Source organism: Notothenia rossii, assembly GCF_949606895.1.
Source record: "Notothenia rossii genome assembly, chromosome: 12".
NCBI lineage: Eukaryota > Metazoa > Chordata > Actinopteri > Perciformes > Nototheniidae > Notothenia > Notothenia rossii.
Window position 1 is genome coordinate 9,832,289 of NC_136911.1, and position 25,694 is coordinate 9,857,982.

The window sequence follows — 25,694 nt, forward strand, 5'->3', positions numbered from 1 at the left end:
GCAAGGATCCTGGAGGGGGCCTGGGAGTATGCTTATCCAGTCTACATGTGTTTTGTAAGACTTGGAGAAGGCGTATGACCGGGTTCCCAGGGAGTCACTGTGGGAGGTGCTGCGGGAGTATGGGGTGAGGGGGTCTCTACTCATGGCCATCCAATCTCTGTACTCCCAAAGCGAGAGCTGTGTCCGGGTCCTCGCAGTAAGTCGGACCCATTTCAGGTGAGGGTTGGCCTCCGCCAGGGCTGCGCTTTGTCACCAATCCTGTTTGTAATATACATGGATCGGATTTCGAGGCGTAGTCGTGGGGGAGGGGGTCTGCAGTTCGGTGGACTAAGGATTGCACCACTGCTTTTTGCAGATGATGTGGTTCTGATGGCTTCATCGGTCTGCGACCTTCAGCACTCACTGGATCGTTCGCAACCGAGTGTGAAGCGGCTGGGATGAGGATCAGCACCTCCAATCTGAGGCCATGGTTCTCAGCAGGAAACCGATGGACTGTCCACTCCAAGTAGGGAATGAGTCCTTACCCCAAGTGAAGGAGTTCAAGTATCTCGGGGTCTTGTTCTCGAGTGAGGGAACAATGGAGCGTGAGATGGGTCGGAGAATCGGAGCAGCGGGAGCGGGTACTGCAGTCTCTTTACCGCACCGATGTGACGAAAAGGGAGCTGAGCCAGAAGGCAAAGCTCTCTGTCTACCGGGCCATTTTCGTTCCTACCCTCACCTATGGTCATGAAGGATGGGTCATGACCGAAAGAACGAGATCGCGGGTACAAGCGGCCGAGATGGGTTTTCTCCGCAGGGTGGCTGGTGTCTCCCTTAGGGATAAGGTGAGAAGTTCGGTCATCCGGGAGGGACTCGGAGTTGAACCGCTCCTCCTTCGCGTCGAAAGGAGCCAGTTGAGGTGGTTCGGGCACCTAGTTAGGATGCCACCTGGGCGCCCTCCCTAGGGAGGTGTTCCAGGCACGTCCAGCTGGGAAGAGACCAAGGGGTAGACCTAGAACCAGATGGAGGGATTATATCTCTTCTCTGGCCTGGGAGCGCCTTGGGATCCCCCAGTCAGAGGCTGGTTGATGTGGCCAGGGAAAAGAAAGTTTGGGGCTCTCTGCTGGAACTGCTACCTCCGCGACCCGACCACGGATAAGCGGGAGAAGATGGATGGATGGATGGATGGAAACTTTTGGTTGAGGTTATTGCTGCCAAAGGAGGGTCAACCAGTTATTAAATACAAGGGTTCACATACTTTTTCCACCCTGCACTGTGAATGTTTACATGGTGTGTTCAATAAAAACATAAAAACATATTGTTTGTGTGGTTTTAGCTTAAGCAGACTGTGTTTATCTTTTGTTGTGACTTAGAGGAAGATCAGAACACATTTTATGAGCAATTTATGCAGAAATCCAGGTAGTTCCAAAGGGTTCACTTTTTCTTGCAACTGTGTGTGTGTGTGTGTATATACACACACACACACACAGTGGGGCAAAAAAGTATTTAGTCAGCCACCAATTGTGCAAGTTCTCCCACTTAAAAAGACGAGAGAGGCCTGTAATTTTCATCCTAGGTATACCTCAACTATGAGAGACAAAATGAGAAAAAAAAATCCAGAAAATCACATCGTCTGATTTTTAAAGAATTTATTTGCAAATTATGATGGAAAATAAGTATTTGGTCAATAACAAACAAACAAGATTTCTGGCTCTCACAGACCTGTAACTTCTTTAAGAGCTTCCTCTGTCCTCCACTTAACTGTATTAATGGCACCTGTTTGAACTTGTTATCAGTATAAAATACACCTGTCCACAACCTCAAACAGTCACACTCCAAACTCCACTATGGCCAAGACCAAAGAGCTGTCAAAGGACACCAGAAACAAAATTGTAGACCTGCACCAGGCTGGGAAGACTGAATCTGCAATAGGTAAGCAGCTTGGTGTGAAGAAATCAACTGTGGGAGCAATTATAAGAAAATGGAAGACATACAAGACCACTGATAATCTCCCTCGATCTGGGGCTCCACGCAAGATCTCACCCCGTGGGGTCAAGATGATCACAAGAACGGTGAGCAAAAATCCCAGAACCACCCGGGGGGACCTATTCAATGACCTGCAGAGAGCTGGGACCAAAGTAACAAAGGCTACCATCAGTAACACACTACGCCGCCAGGGACTCAAATCCTGCAGTGCCAGACGTGTCCCCCTGCTTAAGCCAGTACATGTCCAGGCCCGTCTGAAGTTTGCTAGAGAGCATTTAGATGACCCAGAAGAGGATTGGGAGAATGTCATATGGTCAGATGAAACCAAAATAGAACTTTTTGGTAAAAACTCAACTAGACGTGTTTTGGATGATCCCAAACACACCGCCCGGGCAACGAAGGAGTGGCTTCGTAAGAAGCATTTCAAGGTCCTGGAGTGGCCTAGCCAGTCTCCAGATCTCAACCCCATAGAAAATCTTTGGAGGGAGTTGAAGTCTGTGTTGCCCAGCGACAGCCCCAAAACATCACTGCTCTAGAGGAGATCTGCATGGAGGAATGGGCCAAAATACCAGCAACAGTGTGTGAAAACCTTGTGAAGACTTACAGAAAACGTTTGACCTCTGTCATTGCCAACAAAGGGTATATAACAAAGTATTGAGATGAACTTTTGTTATTGACCAAATACTTATTTTCCACCATAATTTGCAAATAAAATCTTTAAAAATAACACAATGTGATTTTCTGGATTTTTTTTTTTCTCATTTTGTCTCTCATAGTTGAGGTATACCTAGGATGAAAATTACAGGCCTCTCATCTTTTTAAGTGGGAGAACTTGCACAATTGGTAGCTGACTAAATACTTTTTTGCCCCACTGTATATATATATATATATATATATATATTTTTTTTTAAGTGAAACATCCAGGGCTTTTCAGAAAACATCCGGGGCTTGAGCCCAAGTAGCCACCCCCTAGCGCCGCCACTGTTTGTTACAGAATATTGGAGTTTGTCTTCTCATCTAACACCTTTGTAATTTGTATTGATAAAGTCGGATGTTAAGAGAGTTTTGTTGATGAGTAGACAATCAAAATCAAGTTGTCTTTAAGGAAATATATGGGTGCAACTTGATTTTGATTGTCTACTCATTTCTCGCAGGTGTTGCACTATTTAGGGGCCAAAAGGAAACTCTATCAAAGATTTAATATACAATTGAAACACTGTAATGACTAAGTCAATCATTTGTTTTCAGGAGCAAGTGGCGTTCAGAGGTCCGGACACTGAAGGGAGAAAGTTGCACGCTTCTGTCCCAATGGTCATCTTGTAAGTACGTCAGCTGGTTATTTGATCCTCTCATAAAAACATGTTTCTGAAAGTTTAACGAGATAAAAGACACATGACCTGCAGACGAGGACGTGCACATTACTGAGCAGCACGGCCCCTTGATCCCAGTAGAAAGGGGGTATCAGTCTTTCCCTGTCCTGGGGTCAGCGCGACATGAGCTGAACTGTTTTTCTGGTTCGCTTCCACCAGTCAGGGGTATCCATTTGTCAATGACATCATATGTTGCTTTGAGGATGTGAATGAACAACAGACCCTAGCTGTATTAACATTGCCAAACCTTTTACTACTTTCCATGGTTCAAGCGTGTCCTCTGTATTTTTATTATAGTTTTAGTTGTTTTGGACTTCTTAGTGTGGTTTTAGTTGGATTACTTTCGCAAATGTTTACTTAAAGTTAATTTTAGTTTTTTTTTTGGATCATCAGTCATTTAAATGGTTTTATACATACTGTATAAATTCCAGATTCATTGTTTCTTTAAACAGCCAAAAATCTGAAATTATTTTCTATATCTGCATTTGTATTTGACTGTTGTTGGCTGTTCAACATGTTTTTGCTGTCCTAATGACCTCCATTGTGATTGCCAAATGCATTAACAATCTGTTGGTCGGATTATTGACATACAATGCTCAAAATAGCTTTTTGTGAAGGCTTTAAATAAACAGTTTAACAGTTTTGTATAGACACATAATCGTTAAATTGTGAAGAGGGTTGAGAGAAAAAGTAGAATCCAATGGTTTGATCTTTAACTGTGTTCTCTCTAAACATTTTTTCTCTTTTGGGTCAATTCTTAATCTGCAAGGAAACTAGTAACTATAACTGTCAGAAGAATCCAGTGGAATAAACTAAACACATTTGATGTTCTTTACAGTCATGTAGAATCAGTAGTTTGACAATGACCATCTTAGATCTCAGGCTCCCTCATACAGTGCTCATTGAATATGTATTGAACAAAGTACAATAACTAAGTAAAACATTCAATCTGAGCCATGAAATAGTATAAAACTAAACATATAAGCAAGGAATACAACATACCTTCATATTTATCTCCCAGTTTTCTAAAGGTCTGGTTGTTTTTATCTAGAGCCCAGCAACCTTTGATTTGACTGTTGGTCAATGGCTGGTCTACTCTCTCCCTCCGCCTGTGCTGAGGACAGCTCTACACACACAGAACACAGATCCCCGCCCCCACACTGCAGACCTTACATTCTTTCTTGTCTCCATGAATACCTGGATGATTCAAACTAACATTAGCCCATCACCTTTTATAGTGTATTATCTCATCTAAAACCTAGCATTGTTGCTGGGGTTATGTCAGACTTGGTGTAGGTGTATTGAGCATCTGTGCTTCTGTATGACCAATTTGGGCTTGTATCTGCTGTCCAAGAGCAGAAGTAGTGATGTAGGCACACATTCATTTACATTAATAATGCAACACCCTCACTGCCATTGATATACAAACGTTCTGCTGTGAGTCTTTCTAGAAGCTAGAGATATAAGACCTCAGCAGCTGTTGACACAATAGGCGGCGCTTTCCCAAGAACACTCACGTGCACATACACACATACACAGAGGCTTTAGTGGCCTTATTTTGTCAGTGAGTAAGGGCTAGAGTGCAGTGTGACTTTAGCAGTGACCCTGATAAACATGTTTATTTCTACTTCAGACACAAAGCAGCCATACTAGATTATATTAGTATTTTCTTATATGATGGCATTTATGAAAGAAAAGAGGTGCTGGGTTAGAGGCCCTAGACTCTAAACTCCCAAAGGGAATATCACTTATTTAAACAAGAATACTCCTCAGGAATGTGTGTGAGTGTTAAGAATGTTGTTTGATTGACATGTTCCTCATTCTCTTGTTGTTGTTGTTGTTGTTGTTACCATTGGTGTCCAGTGACCTTCAATTTTTCCAACCTTATCCAACACTTTTGAAGTTATTGAAAACACCTCTTGCTTATTTTTAATCTTCAAGTCTGTTCACTCTTTGGTTCGCCCCAGGTAAAACCAAATTCAGTTCAGTTTTATGTGATCTCAGGACATCTGAATAACAGAATAAATATACCCATATACTTATTAGGATTGCCTTTTAATTATTACAAAAAATGACGTCTTTAAAGCTCAATTGTTTGTACATTGTATCTTTCAAGACGTTACTTACAGTAACGCTGTTATTGACTCACCAGCCCTGTGACTTGCTCAAAACTTTTTACATCATTAAATACTGTCAGAATGAGATGGACATGAGTAATGTGGAAACTGGACGTTTACAATGATGGCAAAACTGATTCAAATCAAGGTTCTAAATAGGTTCGTCCTGTTGTTAGTATAACACATTTGTGAAATTCAGTTTGCTTAGTCACATCTGATTGACATATTATTTTTCCTGTTCTGGGAAGAGAAACCTCACCCACTTAGCACTCCACATGGGTTTAATCATCCAGCAAAAATATCAGTTTCACCCATGTGTAATCCCAATAACAAACCCTGATGCATTGAGGGTGTGAAGTAATGATGCTCGATGCTATCAGGTTGTTCCAGGTGCTGTTTATCCCCCTTAGGTCTAGCCAGTGATTGTGCTCACCGATCAGAGGTGGGTGATGAGTGAAAGAGGAGTCATTGTGAAGTGCTGGAGTCGAGGTGACTGTGTTGAGTTGACAGACGCATACGAACACACACCTACACCTGGTGCTGCCCATCATTGTCCCTGGTCCGATGCCATGCTGGAGCCACGAGCTGCCTTTTATAGTCAAGCGTTCATACAGAATGCCTGGAAGGCAGGAGTGTGTGATCATACCGTGTCCAGGACTATTACACAAGCAGCATTCACAGCTGCAAGGACTCATGTCAAAGGCTGATTAGACTCTGTATCATAAATAAACATGACGATACAAATCTCCCAATGTTCTGAAAAAGCTAAGTTTGTAAAAACTTGGGCAATCTTTTGATTGTTTCGGCCACATTTCTCTCCGTCTGCTCCTGAATGGTTTACCTTGGGCTTCTCTCCCCTTGGGACAGTTGTTCACTTGAGACTGTAAACTGCTTACAATAATCACTTCTTCTGAAATGCTCTTATAAGTTTTCTCATGGTTCTTTGCTGCAACATCTGGTCAACATTTAGTTATGAGATATCAGCTGGCACAGCCATTAATGATAACAATTCCCCTTAGCTGTACAGAACTTTGGAGCTTTTTTTAGCTCATTATTTTTGTTTTCTTGCCCAAATTCTCGTCTCATCAACTCTGTTTTCACTCAAGGATGATAACATCAAAAAAGCTTTCGTAAACATTCTGTAATATATTATTGTGCCGCCATGAACACCAAACGAATGCCATGTTTTAGCTATTGGTATAATGCAGCTTCCGTGTGTATTGCACATAATTATGAAATTGAAGGCAGACTCTTATCAGACATTTAAATAGTTGCATCGGGTCATTTTGTCTTGAGGATAGAAAAAAACGTGATTATTATTAACTGTAAGCCGTAGTAGCATCGGCATTTTCTATGAGTGCATATCAACTGTTGTTTGCATTTTGAAATAAAATGTATTCAGTTGCTTTTTGCAGCCTTGAAGTCTGATGTATAGTACAGCACCCATTTGGTGTGTGTAACCTTTGACCTGGAGGGAAACTATCTCTCAAACTGTCAGAGGGAGCAATGCAGCACACTCGCTTATCTCCTGCAGGAACTGGAATAATGTTTGTGTCTGCGATCGTCAGTTACAGTACGACCGTTGGTTTTCAGCCATGTGGGAAAGTTGTTCCCTCCGTTGCTTTTTCTAGTTTACTGTCCCTCTGTTTGAATCATCAGAGTCGCTGGAAAGGAATAAAAGACATTCCTCCCCCTTCTATCTCTGCGGAGTGACTTCAAACATCCTCCCACCGCCTCACCCTCATTAGGACAAATCCTAGTTTCTATTCATCGCTGTCACAATGTCCGTTAGGGCTGTTAGACACACTCTGGGTGTACGTCTCTGAGTGATAACCGTTGGCTTGGATCCTGGTGACCCACCACCATATACCAGGTTCACTCTAACTGGTTCCTGCCTTAACAGGCCAACTGTAGTGTCACCACCAAACCCACCCCTTGGTTTTATGGGCCGTGGTTACTGGTGAGCCGCCAGTAACTTCCAATCTGGTCATGTGACTGCTAGCCTTTTCAGTCCGTACCCTCTGGCAGTCCCACTCTTTCTCTCTCGTCGTCTTCTCTTTGCTATCTCTTTTTTGACTGTGGATTCTGACTTTAACTGGAGATATTCTATTTCCGCAAATAGCGACAGGAAGCCGAGGAGCTATGAAAGGTACAGTCCCTGGTCCATCATCTTATACCTCCGTCCTATTTCAGCTGTATGATTGCTGTCTTTGCTCTCCGCGGTGGATGTATCTGCTCATTAATGGGCTTTGAGAGCCTATTCATCTGTGGGAAGCCTGGGTGGAAGTCTTTGAGGAATAAAGGGGTCTGGTTTGTGTTACTGCAATTTCGCTGTTGCTGAGTAGACATGTAGGTTATGGCATTTTAGGATGTTTGAGGTGAAGTAGATAGTGAAGACTGGAAAGGCTGATGGCTCCTGCCCCCCTACTCCCTACATCTGTCCCCTTGTGCTGTTATTGGTGTTATCCATAGCTTATTTTGACCTTTTCCTTCTCTTCACTCCTTTGATTTTCTCATGCATTTACAGTCTTTTATTCCGCTTGTATTGTCCTCCCTTTCTTTCACCCACTAACCAATTTTATCTTCCCTTTCTGAGGCTCTTATCTGCTCTTGTGCAGTCTATTTGTGGCTGCAGTGTGACAACTTGAAATCTTGTGTGCTCTACTTAAAGGTGCCCATGGGTAAACTTTCCTACTGCCTTGCATGTGGGCATGATGTGCCCTGCTTCAGATGTGGGAAGAGGAATTTGCAGAGAGCTTAGTAAGAGGCAGAGGCTTTGATGGAAACCACAGTGGCACATCTGGATGCCTACCATGCAGTCTGGGAGAGCACAGCTTGGTTGAATTGATTTTTGTTGGGCTACTAATGGGTGTAAGAGGTTATTACTTGTTCGGTGTCAATTGCTACTCCACTAAAGATGTGATTATAAAAGTGAAATAGGAAAGCTATTTTCTGTTAGAGGCTTTTATTATTGAAAGCTACTCACAAATTGAAGGTTTCTGAAGTACATAGTTTTTTCTTCTGCTGTTTACCCTGATAGACTTTTGTAAGTAGCCTTTTAATAAGAATAAGCAATTATGGTATTTTATTTTAGGAATAAGCAGTGAAGTTTATTCATACTTGTTATTATATATTCAACATTGCTTCTACACATGTGCCATATTGGCTTTTGGATGTTTATGATGCACTAGGTATGATGCTCCTTCACCTGAAAGCGTACCTATAAATCCACCATTGCTATTGATCCTGAAATACCTTGATACAGAATAACCATAAACTGTTTGAAAAAAATCACAATGGTAATAACGTTTTAATATTATAATATAGTTTAAAAATAGTATGTGTCCATCTCATTCCAACCTGTTCTTGTGGTGTTCTATGTATTCCACACTTTTTTTTTTTTTTTCAGTTGGCGCTTATGGTTCACACTCAGTGCTCCAAGTGAAAAGCGTTTCATGCTGCTAGAAGGTTTCAGGCCTGACTAGTCCCAGTCTGCTCTGTTCTGTCTCAGGAGTCCTCCATGCCCAGGTTCATGGGTGTGAAGGCTCTTCTTGTTTTACAGAGTGTTCTTTTCAACCAAATCTGCTGAGTGTGTGTTGCCTGCATGGCCGACCCTCTTCAAAGCGTGGCAGTGAAGAAGGGGAGAGTGTTTAATAGATTGCATATTTCCAGTTTTTCTGCATCCCAGGGCATTGTTGTGGTCTATCTGCAACTGTTTATGGGAAAACAGGAGGAGAGTTCTTTGCCCTCAGCTTTCTGTGTTGTGCTGACAGTTCAGTGTGGTCGGGGCATGTTAACAATCAACGTTCAGCTCTTGCCTAACAAGGGGCTAAATTGAAATCACATTTGCTCTGAAATTGCGCTGCTGGCTTAAGAAGAACACATTTTTCTCCACTTCTAATTAGCTCTGTAGTGGCTGAACCCCGTTGCTTTCTAAGCTTGTTCAAAGTATAAAGAACCTGCTGAAGAACTTGACAGCATGGCTCAGTGCCCAGACAGGTTTCCTTAACCAGCTGAAATGAATAATTTAGGGTTTACCTATTCACACAACCATAATCAAATCAGTTGGTGCTATATCTTGAAATATGAAATGCGGTTTTAGGACTTGAAAAGCCAACAAAAAAGACCAGAAGCCACTAATGCCATTGTGGTTGTTCCTTGTTGTCAACACTAGATGGTGCTCTTTGCTTTGTCGCTTAAAGCCAAACTGGAAGACAGTGATTGTCCCTAATCTTAGTGAGTGCACGCCAATTCTAATTTATTTGTAGCAATACTGTTTGATGGCTTACATCCACAATAACAAACATTACACATTACAACTCTGCCTCATCTTTTATTTCCCCCTCGCCCCTTTTCCCTCTGACTGGCTGTGTCCCAGCGTCCTCTCCTTTGCCCAGTCTGTCCTTTGTTCGGTGGCCAGCTGAAACGGAGCCCTGTCCTTATCTTTGGGTCTTTGTGTGTTTGATTCCTTTTCCTTCCTCTCCATCTGTCCGCTGTTGTCCTTCACTGTGATTTTTGAACCTCAAATGTGTAAACAGCCCGATGAATGAGGAGTTTATCTGCTTGTTCAACCTCCTGTTTGAGTGTTTAATGTCACTTTTTTAGCACTAAGTCTTGTTTGATGTCCACTGTGGGAAACAGTGGACGTGATTTTAACAACACTGAACCATCGCTTTTTTTTGTTAATGTCTCGATTAATCTTTGGTGCTACTTCCTGTTTTGAGACCTTGACCAATGAGCTCCAAGTCATCAGTTACTAACAAGACAAAAGTTGATACAACTCACTGATGTGGCAAAGGTCGACCCAGTGTATGTCATAAGTGTAATTTCAGTTGAGCCTTTGAGTCTAAAATGGTTAACATAAAGCCTGTGTTACCGACTGGATGCGTGGAGTTTGAAAATGGTGGGCATTAATCAAGCTGAGGAAGACTAACTGAGCTGAGACTAACTAGTATTCCCTAGTGGCTTATGTATTTCAATCATGTATAGCTTTTGAATGTAACTTAAATGTAATGCCATCTTTCTTTATCTTATCTTTCCAATTGACTAAATGGCCTCATGACACCACTTGTCACTTTAGTCATTTGATTGATCTGACCCGGCACTGATGTAGTGGGAAAGCACCGTTCTAAATTTACCAACACCAACTCACCGACCCCCCCCTCCCACCCCTAGAGTTCATGCCTGATGTGGAACTGGCCACAACACATGCGCCCCTAAAGGAGGGTTGTAGATAGAAAGTGGGTGTAGGGTTGTGGGTGTTTGCTGGCAGGGCCTGTGGACCAGTCTATCTTTATGTCCCAGTAGTCCGGTCATGTCCCGCAAGCCTCCAGGGCTCTGACCTTCTCAGTGACTGGGACCAGTAGACTCTGGACAAAAGAGGAACGACTTTTAGCTCACGTCTTGGTGTAACCACCTGAAACACTTCAACTCTAAGACTCAATGGCTCTCTGAGAAGATACCCTATATATAGAAGGTATGTAGCTTTCATGTGATGACTGACTACATGTTTTGGTTGTTCATCGGTGTTGTTGAATGACTTTATTCGTTGGAATACCGAGCTTCAATATACCTTTTGTATGGTCATACCACTCAGATGAAATGTTCAGTCATTTTGAGATTGATGCTAATACAGGTTGTTTCCTAACGTTATGAAAATGTTTTTTAAAGTATGGGTTTCCAGCAAAATCCATTCTGTATTATGATAATGGTTTACAGTCTGGTTCAGTTAACCGTTTCCAATGACACTTTCAAATCCATGCTGGATCCTGCATTGTCACCCAGCTCAAAAACAAAGTCCAGCAAACTCGTCTTGTGTCAATAACTCATTAAATGTTCAGCTCTGTCGAGCCTGGATGAATCCCTCAATTAAATGATTAGTTAAGTAAGATTTAAATGTTGGGGCTACTGAGCTGCTCCATGTGTGAGTCACTCAAAGGGGGGAGTCTGGCTGCTGAGACTACAGTTGTTCATTGTGCTGCACCTGCTCTCACTCTGTCAGGACAAAGACAGAAATAGAGTACTGCCTAACAGGGCAACACACACCAAACATTTTACAAAAGCTTTTCCAATGATTGAAGCTCTGTCATTGCTCATGACGGCCTTTTAGTACTATTTTTAACTCACAACAATTGAAATGATGTTAATATGAATGTTATAATTTAGCCATCACTGGCAATTTCAAAACATGTCATTGATTATTTGTTAGTTTAAAAACACCAAAACGGTCTATAATCCCCAGAATAAGTGTTATAATATCTCAAGATTAATGCATTTGCTCTTGTATGCATCATTAAGTCATGATCCCTGAGCGATAGGGTTATTTTTACCATCTGCTCCAAATATACATGAGCCCTACTTCACACTTACTTAATTGGCTGAGGCCTGATCTGATTTCCAAACGTGGAAGGAGGTGAGTAGAAAAGCTGATGTTTTGGCTGTCTGCTGTTACACATTGTCATTGTGAGACTGCCTCTGTGGCTGTGTCACTGTCACTTTTCTCAGCTGTTTGTTCAAGGTGTCAGACTGTCGTAGGGGAAATCACTGTGATATGACTGGCTCAGATCCAAAGCAACAGATCTGTTACTTTGAGAGGAAGTGCACTGTGTTCATGTTTCACAGTATTGATGTGTTGGTGTTGTGTCTGGGTCCAGGTAATCATTTGGAGAGTGTTTTTCCTTTTGGTGAGTTCTGGCCTCTGATGGCTTATTCTTCCGTCAAGATATGTCAGTTTACAAGGAGCAGCTCTTGTCAAATATGAGAAAGACCTACAGCAGTGTGTTTGCAGCCTTATCAGACAACAGTTGAGCCTTTTTATGTGGATTTATTTCATACTGACAGAAGCACCATGACTGAACATGTCTCATACTGCTGTTCATAGCCCTTTTTTTTTTTTAGCTTGCACGTCTCCCTGTCAACAGCCAGGGGTGACTTAACTCAGGGTGGGCATATTAAAAGCCTTAGAAAAGTAAACCAAAAAAGTCTTATGTCTGTCTGTTCCCATAGCTGGCCGTGCACAGTGAGTCTAAACTCAGTTAGCTATTTTGTAGACTTAAAAAATCTGTTTATATAAATTTTTTTCAGACTTTCCTTTTATTACGTAGCTACATACTGCAGTTCAAGATTTGCTAGTGACCTGATGTCTTTTATATTTACTTTGGATGTGCATTGTTGGGATTACTCATAACAATGTTACAGGTCATGTCTTCAAAATGTAGTTTTGTCGAACCAACAATGCTGGGACAAGCTAGGTCAGTCCAAAAGCCCTAAGGGTCCAATATTTACTGTGTGGTTTGTGGTCATATGATTGGTACAAATAAATACCTGCAGGTCCTTAAGGCAGTTCTTCAGAACTTTGTGGAACTGTATTTCATTTCATTTTGTGCTTCTGGGCACACTCCTGAACAAATGTAGTGTGCCTAAGCAGTATACATATATTTTTTAACAAATTGGGGCAAGCTTAAAGTTAATAACAAAGAGTTGCGTTCACACAAAAAGTTGGTAAATAGCCACATGAGCATGAATAAAAAAATGTCACTTGACTAATGGAAGTCCAATTCTGCTTTGCCCTTCAGGGATTTATCTGGGCTCTTTATCTGCTAAATATTCCACCATTCACAAGCTTGTTGCTAACATGTTGTGGCTACTGTTTGGTTTAGCAATAGTGACTGATTATTGCAACTTTAAATTCAATTATGACAAAGTAATTGACACACATGACATCATAAACCCAGGACAGATTCTTTCATTGGAGATTCTGTCATTGGAGATTTTGTCACTGGAGATTCTGTCATTGGAGTACATGTAGTTTGCAGAGTGTTTTACCAGCAGGTCATTCCGACCTTGCAAATCAACAGCCCATAACCACAACCAAATGTACTGTGATAGAAGTGACACATTAAGTTTTAACCAGAAAGTAATTAGAGGCATAATTTGCACTTGTTGAGACACTTGTGTGACTGTGTCCTGTAGCGTAATCCCTGTCCATCAGTGTGCCTCAGCCAGACGAGGCTAAAGTGTCCTTGTTTACAGACCAACATGGACCATCTCCAGGCTTTATGTAGCGGGAGGCTTAGTCCTTGTAGTCTCACGTGGTTGGTCTTAAGTGCATATTTACACCTCCATGACAGATTTTCCTTTATTTTAAACCCACCAGTCCCAGTTCAAAATCTAATTAGAAGTAATTTGTGATGGGCCACTAATAGCACAAAGGACTTTGAACTAGGGTCTTTGCCCTTGCTGTTCACATCAGACTTGAGCTCTGACACGAGCCGCTGTGGCGGAGATGCAGAACATTCTGCGGGCATTTGTTATAGTTTACACCTAAAAAAATGACACTGGAGGACAAATATTAATATAATATAATATATATATATATATATATATATATATTATAAATATGCTATTCTTGCCATTCTTTTTCAACCTAACACTCAATTGAGACACTGACTTTTGTGACTGCTTCCATCCACTAGGTCTGCTTTATATATTATATTAGGAAGTATACTACTATACTGTACTTAATTATATATATATATATTAATTAATATTTTATTTTATATTATTTTTTGATAATATTGATAATAATAGAAAATATTATGCCATAGTTTTAACTGTTAACTCTAAGCATCTAAATACAATGGTGTCATGGTTGTTTTTTATTTGATTCATTCTTAGTTTCCCTTAGATGTTATATACGCCTGTCAAAGCCATTTTATTTTTACACTGAACATATGCTTTTTAATGTTTTTAGCTTACTTGTTTTACAACAAGAATTCTGTACAAAACGAAAACTAATGTTATTTAATGTAGATGTAGTTAGTCCTATGAGTATTATTATGATATATTTTTCTAAAATAACCCCAATTATGCTCCACGGATTCTTTGTAAAGAATAGACAAAAGTTTCTTGGCTAAGGAAACTACTTTTATCTTTCCATTGTTCTAACTGAGATTTAGCTGATGCCCAGGGCCAAATGTAAGTTCTGTGATAGGCCTCGAGGCACACATCACTGGCCTTTTTGGAGCACTCCACTTGGAGTCACTGAGTCCCATACTTAAGACCTCTTATCTGTTTTATTTTGGGAATGCTATGCTGAGGTGTGTGTGTTTTTGGGTGTTAATACACTGTACAATTGCCAAAAAAGGTCAGTTGTCTTGATGTATCTATCTATGATGACATTTATATGAACTAAAGCTTAATGCTGCAAAGCCAACATGCCCGGTAAAAGAAATCCAACAACATTGCAAATAGAGTTTTAGCCTCCACCTTCCAACTTCCTTGGAGTGTGCATGTGAATATCTTTACCTTTCATTCCCTACCACCCCTCCTCTCCATCTTGAATTTATGGCACTGCACTTTGGATCCCAGCGCCACTCTCTCACCAGACAAGGCAAATATATTTTCTTAGGGGACGCCATAAATTCTTTATTGCTAAGATGGCTTGGAAAGATCCCAACGCATGCCTATGTGGAGGTGAAGCAGCCAATAAGCAATTCTTTCCTATAGCAGACCTGTTTGGATACCTCTGCGTGCTAGAGGTCATTTTAAGTGCAAACATGGACTGCCTGGAAGTACTTATCTAATAATGACCCACTGACTGGCTGCACATGTGAGCTTGTCCAGGCTGAAAAAGCATCCATTCTGAATTTCTAGCTGACTGAACATCTGGGGGGATGATTAGTTGAGAGGTGTGGCTCTGTTGTTATGACATTAAACAAAACCTGCCTGGCATCTTGTTGCTGTTTAATACTGTACTGGCAGTTGTTTGTTAGTTAAAAGGCTTCTTTGCTGGAATTGATCCAATTAAGATTATTGTATCTCTTACTCATTAACTACAGCTTTCATCATTACACAAATGACATGTCAGTTGCGATCACGCCTTAGGCATTGATTGGCATTTTGATAGCTTGCATCTCATATCATTCAGATGAAAGATATGCTGTCGACAGCTCTAACCCTAATCAACTAAACTGCCAACAGGGCTCAAACTTGAAACTCAAGTTTAACATGCTTTAACCTGGACCTATCTTGCTATATTCGAATAATATATTCGAGGGCCATACCTATATAAAACATGTCTGCAAAGTTTTTTTTTCAAAATACCAAACAGATCATGCATTTTAGCCATGCCTCATTTCGCTCTATTTGCTCTTTTTTAGCCCTGTTTTTGCAAGGGCTGAATCTGTGAGAAGTCGTCTTCTCTGCTTTTGGGACAGACTACAGCGCCACCTAGAGGCCTGGCATATGTACTACAGCGTCTCCAGCGCTTTCGAACGGCAATGGCCGTGGCTGTCTGTATCAGTCTGTATCAGATCCGTTGCAGCCCCGTTTTTAGAGATTTGGGTATGGAGGAAAAGAGAGGGTTGTGTTTTCTGACTCTTGGTGAGTTCCCTAACACACCGGGGACACACATATTCATGTATAAAAGACGTACAAAAGTGCATGTTGCACGATAGTTCCCCTTTAAGCAATAACACTAAAAGTGATTTGCATTGCTTCCAATTCCAGTAGGACTGATAACTTGACTCCTTGTAATGCTCTCACTTAATTGACACTTTACATACTATAACTGAGTTTACCTTAAACGTTGAGACATATTCAACTATTTACAACTAGCTGCATTTCTTTCTACAAAGACATGCACTCCTTTCTTCTAAAAATGTTTGCTTTTTATAGTTGTTTTAGGGTAGAGTTTAAGTGCAACATTTCAGAGGCAGATTAGAACAAAAGCCTTGGATAAGCGTTAATACCTGTATGTTTTGTCATGAAAATATCAGAACAATACTTTGAAAATCAAGTTATTGTCAATTGTCAGTTACTTCAAAACTATTGGTATTGTAATTGACTATAAAACCTATATGGATTACAGTTTAGTTTCCTAGAAAGACCTATTTAAATGGCTATAGTATTCCAATCCTGACACATATCTGTTTCACACCACTTTGTCAAGTTGGTGGCAGAAAATGGCTCCACTATTTCATTCTCATTGAACTTTGATACAGTTTCTGGTTTCTGAGCTGCCGTTCCTGTAACCGTTTTAAGCTGTTTTATGGAATGTATGTAAATGTATACAGAAGCAAACCTAAATGAGTTCCCACACAGTTTCTAAACAAAGTAAGGGTCACTTAAGGGATAATTAGATGTAAACCTGCACCTCCTAGGTTTAATTACATAATCCAAAGCAAGGCTAGCTCTTGGATTCAACACTCAGCTGGTTTACCTCAGTTTGTTTAAATTGCGGCTTCCTGTTTGAATCTTTGTCCGTGATGTGTAGCAAAAGTCATTCCTGCTTATGTAGCACTATAAATGCTTACACTCCTCATACCTGCTGCAGCACACCTACAAAAGGTCTGAACGCCAACATCAATTTATTGTTAATGCATATGTGCATTTTTAGCATGTAGGCTTTGTTTGAATGCATGACTCTTCTGTCGGGACAATATTTCTGTCTACGACCCATCACATAGATTAGAGAACAAGAGCAGTGTTGCATCATGGCAGCGACATGCAAGGTCTTGCCCATCCTTGGCAGTAAAGAGACATCATTGCTAATAACAGGGTAGAAACCATCAGGTGGTTTTGTAGGTCTGATGTCATCCATGTAGCAGATGAGTCAAAAAAACAAACATTACATACAGACAGCCAGATGTTGGAAGGTGTAGAGGTGATGATGAAAATTCCCAAAGTGTGACCTGTGTTGGTGGTTTGCATATGATCACATTTTTTTGTTAAGGGTGCTTTACAGAGCATGTTTGCCTGGTTGAATGGTTACCGTATTTTGGATTATAACTTATGTAGCTGAAACAAATTTCATATGTAAATCGACTTTCTTTGTTTTGAAGAAACACAAAATGGTAGCAGCGAGACGACTCATAAATAAAATGTGTGACAACTAGTAAAACCAAATTACGATGTGTAAGTGTTCACATGTCCAACATCATGATACTGTCTGAAGCTTTTGAACTGTCTGACATGTAATGAGTATACTTTACCCTTAAGCTTTGAAAAGCTTGTGTTTAAGCTGGTAGCAGCTAAGATCATTGGATGTGCCGACTGAAAGCGACTGAACCGAGACATGAAGTAGGTCTGGGAGATAATTCAATTAGATCATTGTATTGTCTTGCAGTGGAATTGTATCATGCTGAAATCATATATCAGAGCAATGATTGCAATTTGAACGAAACAAACATACTTATTTTTTCGTTTAGTGCTAGCCTCTTTAGCCCATTGCTTTCCATTTAAATGACATACATTTACATTCACCTCCAGATAAGGTGAAATAATTATCAAGAGATCTTCTTTACTTCATTAATATATCACCTTATTAATCATCTTCTGGCAGTCTTGCAGTAAGTTTGATAAATTACAGTCTGTCATAGCCCTGAAGGCTGTTGTTGAAAAAACACAGTTTAAGTGTTGGAGGCAGCTCCCCCTCCGCCCCCAGTGTGCATTGGCATGTTTGTGATGTATGTGTGCAGACTTCACAAACATGCAGCCATGATGAGCTCATCTTAGAAACAGATCCAAACATCCCACCTCTAAAGTTTACTCACCCCAGTCAGCCAGGCTGCATTTTGACACACCTGTGATGGTGAGGCTGGACAGATTTATGTGATCTTACGCATTTTATGATGTGATAAACCTGGTCCATGAAGGTGTTTTTTTTAAACCGTGACTTACATAACAAGAAGTTGGAAGAAAGGCACAGAGATCTATAAAAATCACAGCACAGAAATAGCATTCTCAGGCGTCATCTGACTTTCTTGCCATTCTTTTTCAACCTACCACTCAATTGAGACACTGACTTTTGTGACTGCTTCCATCCACTAGGTCTGCTTTATGTTGATGTGTGCATATTGGCGATGACAGCCTTTGCTCTGTATGCAGCAGGAAGATAAGATACTGCTCACTGTTTTCCAGCCTCTGAAAAGCAGCGCTGGGCTCTGTGCCAGCCTCTCTGCAACGCCCTCTCACTACAATGATAAGCACGTCTACGTCACATTGATGTATAGGTGAGATGTGTGTGTGTGCAGGTGCTTTTGTGTTGTTCTTGGCATTCATTTACAGCATAATCACAGAAGGAAATGAGTTTACACACACCATGACTCACAGGGAATATCCTTTAATGCGTGATTTGAGACACACAAACATTTTCATGAGTTTGGTAAAAGGGCAATTGATTGTACTGGGTGGGGGTCTATAAATCAACCTATTTTTATTGACCTTGTTCCTCCATTTAGCTGTTTTCAAAATGACCAAAGTGTATGGCATAATAGTAGTACTAGTGTTATGTGTCTCTTATTACTGTTTACACACTCTCTCTGCCTTTTTCTTCCTGACTTTGTTTCACTATTGCTCTCTTTCTTACCCTCTCGTTGTCCCTCCCACCTCCTCTTTCAATCCCTCTCCCCCTTTCTTTCTCTCTCGCTCTGCGTGCTGTTCCTTTTATTTTCACCCCGCTGAGAGATGACTGGAATTTCTCATCTGGCTGAGAAGGGCATTTTAACTTTCTCCTCTTTCCCTGCGCACTTCATTTCCACTCTCATGCACCCTGCCTGCGCGCTCTCCTCTCTCCCCTCCTTTTTCTGAGGCTATGCACCGTTTTATTTGGCATCCCGCTCCTGTGTGTGAGCCAAGGGAAGGCAGCTCTCTCCTGGGACACTCCTAACTATCTCCGTCTCTCTATCACACGCATTCTCGTTTCCTCTTCAGGATCATTCTGAAGCATGCAGGACACTTTGCTCCTGTCTGCAGAAAGGGATGGAGCCTAATTTGCTTGCACAGGCTAATGAGCTTAGCCTTTGCTGAGCAGCTTTCAGCCTGCAGGTTGTTGTGGTGGGCACTGGTTAGCCCTAGTGGTTAGTTAGAGGAACCAGAGAGGATCTCAGAAGAGGCAGAGCTGCAGCTTCACCACTTACCAGGACCAACTTCACTTGCGCAGACACTTTGGATGGGACGTCTCTATCTACTGTCTCCCCTCCCTCTCGCCTCTACCTCTCTCTGAAGCTACCTGACTCCCCTCTGTCTCCCTCTCTGACTGTCCCGGAGCACTGAACAACTGCTTTTGTTGCTGTATCACCTCTTAGGCAGCTGCGTCTCTTTTCATCTTTCTTCCCTGCTTTCCTGACTAAACCCTCTCCCCCTGAATTTATTGCCAACATGTACCGGAACCCGTGGATTTCGAATTACCTGACCCATGTCAAGTTTTGCAGCAAAGGTAAGAGACTTGGGGCTCTGCAGCTCGGGGCTAAGACTTGAGGCTCAGGCTGAGAGCTTGGGGACAGGTTACTCTGGTTGTGGAGCTGGGAATCTGAGCTCCACACACAGAAGTTGGCAGGCTACAAACTGCAGACTCCCTTCCTCTCTGTCCTGCTTCCTACAGTAACAGCTGTCCTTGCACTGCAGCTGTAGCCTCCAAGGACACTACGTAGAAGAGATAAGGGACTCTAACGTTGCAGGGGGCTGTTCTTGGGAAGAAGCTATTTGTAGTCAACACAGTTACTTGCACTCAGTTTATGGAAGTGAACTTGAGTGTATGGATATATTTTTAGGCTGTACCAGGGGGGCTGTATAACAAACCTCTAATCATATCTCACTAAAAATTGAACCAGCTAGTCAGCCAGCAAAGCAAGTAGCAAGTTGGACACCTTTTTAAAACAAAATGACCATGATTTGAAGGACTATTAATTGAACTCAATACAATGATTTTATTGTGAGGATGAATTAAATCTGCAAAGAAATAGGCATTAAGTTTGATTTTGGTCAACTTTATCATTAAAGTATGTGTTGCTGACCAATTAAAAAGCCATCTTGACAGTGTTGACTTTGGTCCGAACATAAAGCCAGAGAAAACAGTCTGATTGATTATATTATATATTATTCATAATATATCCCATTATTTACACAATTGGGGGGGGGGGGGGGGGAAATATGGTTGAAAGTGTGCATAAAATATTTTACAACTTAACTATGTTTTCTAAGTTGGCAACCTTGCTAGTTGGCAGATAACTTTCCTGATACTTCATTTATATTACATACTTGCACGTACAGAGAAATTCAAAATAACCTTTGAGGCATTAACACGTTTCTGAATTGCTAACATTTGGCAAATATAGGAATATTTCACCAAGCCCTTTGAACCCCAAATTTGCTGAAAATGTACCAATTCATTTCTCAGTGCCATTTTCTGTTGTGACTGGTAAACAGAACTCCTGTCATACACTTGTCAGAACAAATATGTTTCAGAAAATATGATGTACTGTTGCAGTAAAAGATACTTATATTTACATGTTTTTATTACGGTAGATTTAGAGGACATATCATTCAGCCCTCTTTGGGTGCACAGGTCCATGTGTGTTTCTTGTTCCCATCCTTCTCTTTAATAATTTCTGAGATCTGGCCTCTTCATGCTAGAACTGTATGGGAATCGACAACAGGTGGCCCACAGTTTGAGCAGAGTAACTGGATTTTGAGAAAGGAGTTTATTGTATTGAAATTTGTTTAAGGGTTTAGATGTGTCAGTGTAGCTACCCCTTGCTCTGTTCCCTCACCAGAATTTGAGACTGAGCATCTTGTATACTCATTGTTATTAGGGTTTAAGACATAATTGGCTTATTTTCACGTCTTTTTGTTGAATCTACTGTTTGCAAACGGGGCCTGAGCTCAATTCTGATTCTCCATCTGTTTTGCCATGCTTTACTTCTTAAGCCTCTGTCAGTGAGGCTTTAGGCAGGGTGTAGGCAGAGTAGGTGGGCAACTGTTGGGGGATGTTAACACCATGCACACACATGCCCATGTTTTGTGATGTAATGCAAACGGTTAAAGAGCAACACGTTTCCTTTTGGGCTCGCAGTAATCCCAGGAATTGAAGTTAATCCTGTGCCTCAATTTGGACATATGCTCAGCCCCTGATGCCTCTTTGGTTAACACACTGAGTGTTTTAATGTGACATGGATGGTGTAAGCATTGCTGATTGATTCAAATTGTGATACTCCCTTATTTAATATTGAATGTGTTCTAAGGTTTGACCTGCGCCTCAGGTGAGTTTAAGTCCTATTTGCCAGAGTCGAGCATTTCTAGAGATAACTAAAGTCCCTTTTTGAACCGACAGTGTAATACAGTATTTTTCTTTCACACCTTTGATACCTTCACATAAAAGCCTTTCTCAGTTCAGAGCATGAATGACACTCCATTGAATCATGAAAATCATTTTATCCTCATGTTTTATCAGTGTCAAGACGCTTTTACAGCCTCATCAACACACACGGGGCATGGTGCTGAGGAATTCTTGGCCCATTCCCTCCCGGCTATTGCAGCCATAGTGTTTCTGTAGATTACAGCCAGCATCAAAGGCTCGGGCACATCTGTGATCATTGTGGTGGTTTTTATGTCTGTGTCTGGAATGACGAATGTATGGAGGCTCTCGAGGGGGTCGTCCCTGATGGCCTACAGTACATGCCGCTAAATATAGGCTGTATGAGGTATAAAGGGAATACAGAAGGAGAACTTGATATGTTAGACACTGTGCACTATGGTTAGACTTGACAATAGACTCAGACAGCTGCCCCCGAGGGACAAACACTTTTGTTATTTTCAAACTAGCAGCTCATAACCTTTACTGTGGAATCTGGATTTGTCTAAAGGAAATTCTGGTATTTTTCAACTTGGGTGTTAGCCTTAGATTTTTGAACTTTATGACTATTGGTCAGGATAGGGGTTAGGGTCATTGAGATCTGCAGAAGACATAATCGTGTTGATTGGGCATTCCAAAATTCTTCAATTTCACAAAAATTATTACAAATGCATCACAACATTGTTTGGCTCACCATCTGTGGGTATAAACCTGTCATTTTCTGCCTATTTCAGCTGACATTTTCCTCCCCTCTGCTATATCCACAATCTATTTTGCAAGGGCACCATCAGTGTATCATGTGCTTAAAGCTATGATTGTGATTGTTGAAACTTTAAAGAAATTAAAACACGCTGGTATACTTTTCCCCCTACGATATTCAAAATCTTAGCAGATTTCTTGTCTAATTTTAAAATACAGTATCATCATAATATCGATATATATCCTGCCCCTACCTACTGTATACCAGATTGAACATTTGCTGCTTCCAGACCTTTCTCGAGCCTTGTCACTCTGCAAGCCCCAAAATTCTGAACTTGCACAATCTATTTACAACTCGAGACCTATCATACAGTGTGTGTTCTAAAAAAGACAATACATAGCATGCCTAGGCTACATTTACAGACAAATCTAGAAACATATGTTACATTGATCTGCATATGTTGTTAACACATAGGCAGTTATTCAACACTTCTTTTACTGGCTTATTTAGCCCAGCAAAGTGTGTGCTCAGGATTTATCTTGCTGTTTGTTTTGCACTTTGAAATAGTGTTGTCAACCTAATCTTTGGATCATTGTCAAAAGAAACACAAGTGGCTCATATAACCAGGATTATCATTCAAGGCTTGTAAGGAACACTTTAACATATTATTAACATTTTAAACTGTATACCCCGATTATCTAGGCCCTTTTTATTTTTTTGTTGTTTGATGTATATATGTCACACTGTAGGAACTCGAGAAACGATATTTCGAGATTTTTGGATGTACAACATGTAGAATTCTTGACTATAAAGCTGACTTTGACTTTTTTGAATGAGTTGTTGTGTTTTCACTCGTCATCTTCCACCCAGCTGAAACAATACATGACTATCCCCAAACACATCCAGGCACACCACCCTCTCCAAATAAGCCTTCCTTCTTCTCAAATGATGTTTTGCTGGAGTAGGAGGGATTCAAAGCATCAACCCAAACATCCTTCATAAAGATGAACAGATCTGGAATGGGGAGGGGGGGGGGTTAGGGGTGTGCGTCCTCAGGGGAGAGGTTAGGGGTTTGTGTGGAGCAGTGGGGGGTGTCGGGGCGGTAGGCAGCCCTGAGGTGAACTCGCATGGGGTGGAAGTGGGACCACATGTTTGTCCCAAAACAGCGCAGATCTGGCCGCTCTGAGGTCCGAGGGCAGCCAAAACCACACGGTTGAGGTTTGGAGTGAATAACTGAAGCAGACATTCGTTAATGGGATGTTCCACACAACTGGCATTCCTCACAGAACTGTTTATGATGCTATATACTCACTAATTCCCTTCTTTCTTGGTAATGAGGCTTTATTTCTTTGTAGGCAGGTGTTTATGTCACATTTTGAGCTTGTTTACTATGTTAATAATAGACACCAGACTTTATAGGGATAGGTTGTTTACTCTTGTATGTCTAATAGTTTAATCCCAAATAGTGTGTTTTTAAGATTTAGGGAAAGTCTGTTTTCTCTGTCTCGTCATGCTGTCCCCATCTGTATTCATGACGGGTAGAAAGTGCTGCCCATTGACATTGATGTGCGACGCTCGTCCTGGCTTTGTCCCAGCTGCACTGCAACCTTGACGTGCGATCAGACTTTACAGCGCCTGTCTCAGTGACACACACGCAGTCACTCCTCCATCAAACCCCTTAAGATATGACCTCATGCGCAGCACATATAGTGATACTTAAAATAAAGACAGTCACTGTCTCCGGATGTCTGATGATTTGTCGCCATTTGTTGAGGTGGCTTTTAACTACACAGATCACTTAGTATTTGATGGGATTCAGTCAGGCAGGCAGATTATTGTTTTCCACATCACCTGATTCTCTGTGGAAGTCCACCTAATGAATGCGCTTGTGTGCCAAGAAGCTGCAGACCGACAGTCAGGTTCACCTTGGAAATATGTGTGTCGGTTAATTAAAAGCTAAAACTGAACGTTCTGCTGTTCAAGTGAATGAGCATTGGGACATAACTAAATGTTAGACTCTTTTTCTTCTGTTCACAGGACTTGGGAGTGAGACCCCAATTAAACTGAGCAACCCCAGATTGCTACAGAAGAGAGCTTTGAGGTAAGAACACCCAAAAACGCCCAGGTTGTAGTACATGTATAAGTGATTTGACATCGATACGTCCTGTGAAGCCTATGTGCAGAATTTATTTTAAAAAAAATTGTTTTGGATTCCCAGGCAGTAGTACTGATAAAGACAGGCTGCACCAAAATAGTTTTAAAGATGCTATAGTCAAATGACTATTCTATCTTCGAGTGCATTTATTGTGAAACAATTGAGATAATCATTTAGACATGTTGGCCTTTTTTATATCCTTCTTTAGTTCTCTAGCTCTAGGTTATACTTAAGTTAGCCACTTTAATGCTAAAGGACTAGTTATTTCAGACACATTTACACTGTTTTAGCAAAGCCTTTGCATGCATGGAACTTATGTCCTTTTTATATTGCTTACTACCTCAAGTTTATATTTGTCAGAGAAAGAAAGTACCATTTATCATTTCAAAAGATACTAATGCTGATTATCAAGCCATACCCTAGATATACACATCCTTGGTGTATTACTTTGATTGAGGAACGAAAGACATAACAGTGTATCAGATACAGCTTGGATGCTTCAGATAGGCCAGTGTCCAAGCTTTCTGAAAAGTCAAAGATAAGCTCACTCTGCTGCGTAGCAGGGTAAAAGCTCCCTGCTGCAGCATCAGAAGGATTGCTCAGCATTATGTAGTTGGCAGAGGTTCAAAAACACCTCTAGGTCTACATGTTGGCCTCTATTTAGAAAGTTTCCTTTACAGCAGCGAGGACTTTGCACACTGTGACACCACTGTGGTGCCAAACTGTGCGTGGGTGTGGTTCTGACCTGAAAACATTGTGCATGTAGGAAGTAGATGTTGGGACATTTCAGTCATGAAAACATATGCTGTTATGATAGAAAAAGATATAAAGTGACTATGTATTTCAATGTGTTCAGAACTCTGTGTTCGCTGGAATGAAAAAAGCCACAAAGTCAGTTTTTCCAATTCTTGACCGTTTCCTCACATCGGGAATCTGCCAGTTCTTTCACAGCTGCATTGTAACATTGTGGTTTTGAATCAAATCCATAAAAGACTTCAGTATGATTCTAAGAGAAAAAAGGCTGTGGATCTGTAAGAGGGTGTGACGGGAAAAACCCTCTAATTTCTACATAAATATTTAGGGATTCAAGAAGAGAAATACACACATTGCAATCACAATGTAATGTTTGGATGATTCCTTGCTTTATCTGTGATAAATTGTCTGATTCTTGAACATTGTTTATCGATTGGTTGAAAGTGTGATCTAATTCAGTTGAGCCCCTTACCACTGTCGGCCTATAGACATATCCCACACT

The 25,694-nt window shown here is 41.1% G+C and overlaps 1 protein-coding gene across 20 annotated transcripts in view; it reads left to right on the forward strand.

Moving 5' to 3' along the window:
* Positions 1 to 3,212: 3,212 nt before the first annotated feature.
* Positions 3,213 to 25,694, forward strand: part of svila (supervillin a) — a 56,722-nt gene continuing 34,240 nt past the window's right edge. For 8 of the 20 annotated variants that reach the window (XM_079662320.1, XM_079662334.1, XM_079662337.1 and 5 more), the window contains exons 1-2: positions 18,942 to 19,670; positions 24,322 to 24,385. In XM_079662320.1, the coding sequence (XP_079518446.1) occupies positions 19,613 to 19,670; positions 24,322 to 24,385 (122 nt within the window). In that variant the 5' untranslated portion in view covers positions 18,942 to 19,612. Of the gene's footprint in view, positions 3,289 to 10,721; positions 10,929 to 18,940; positions 19,671 to 24,321; positions 24,386 to 25,694 lie in introns of those variants that run through there. The other 12 variants (XM_079662333.1, XM_079662335.1, XM_079662338.1 and 9 more) reach the window with 6 other exon arrangements.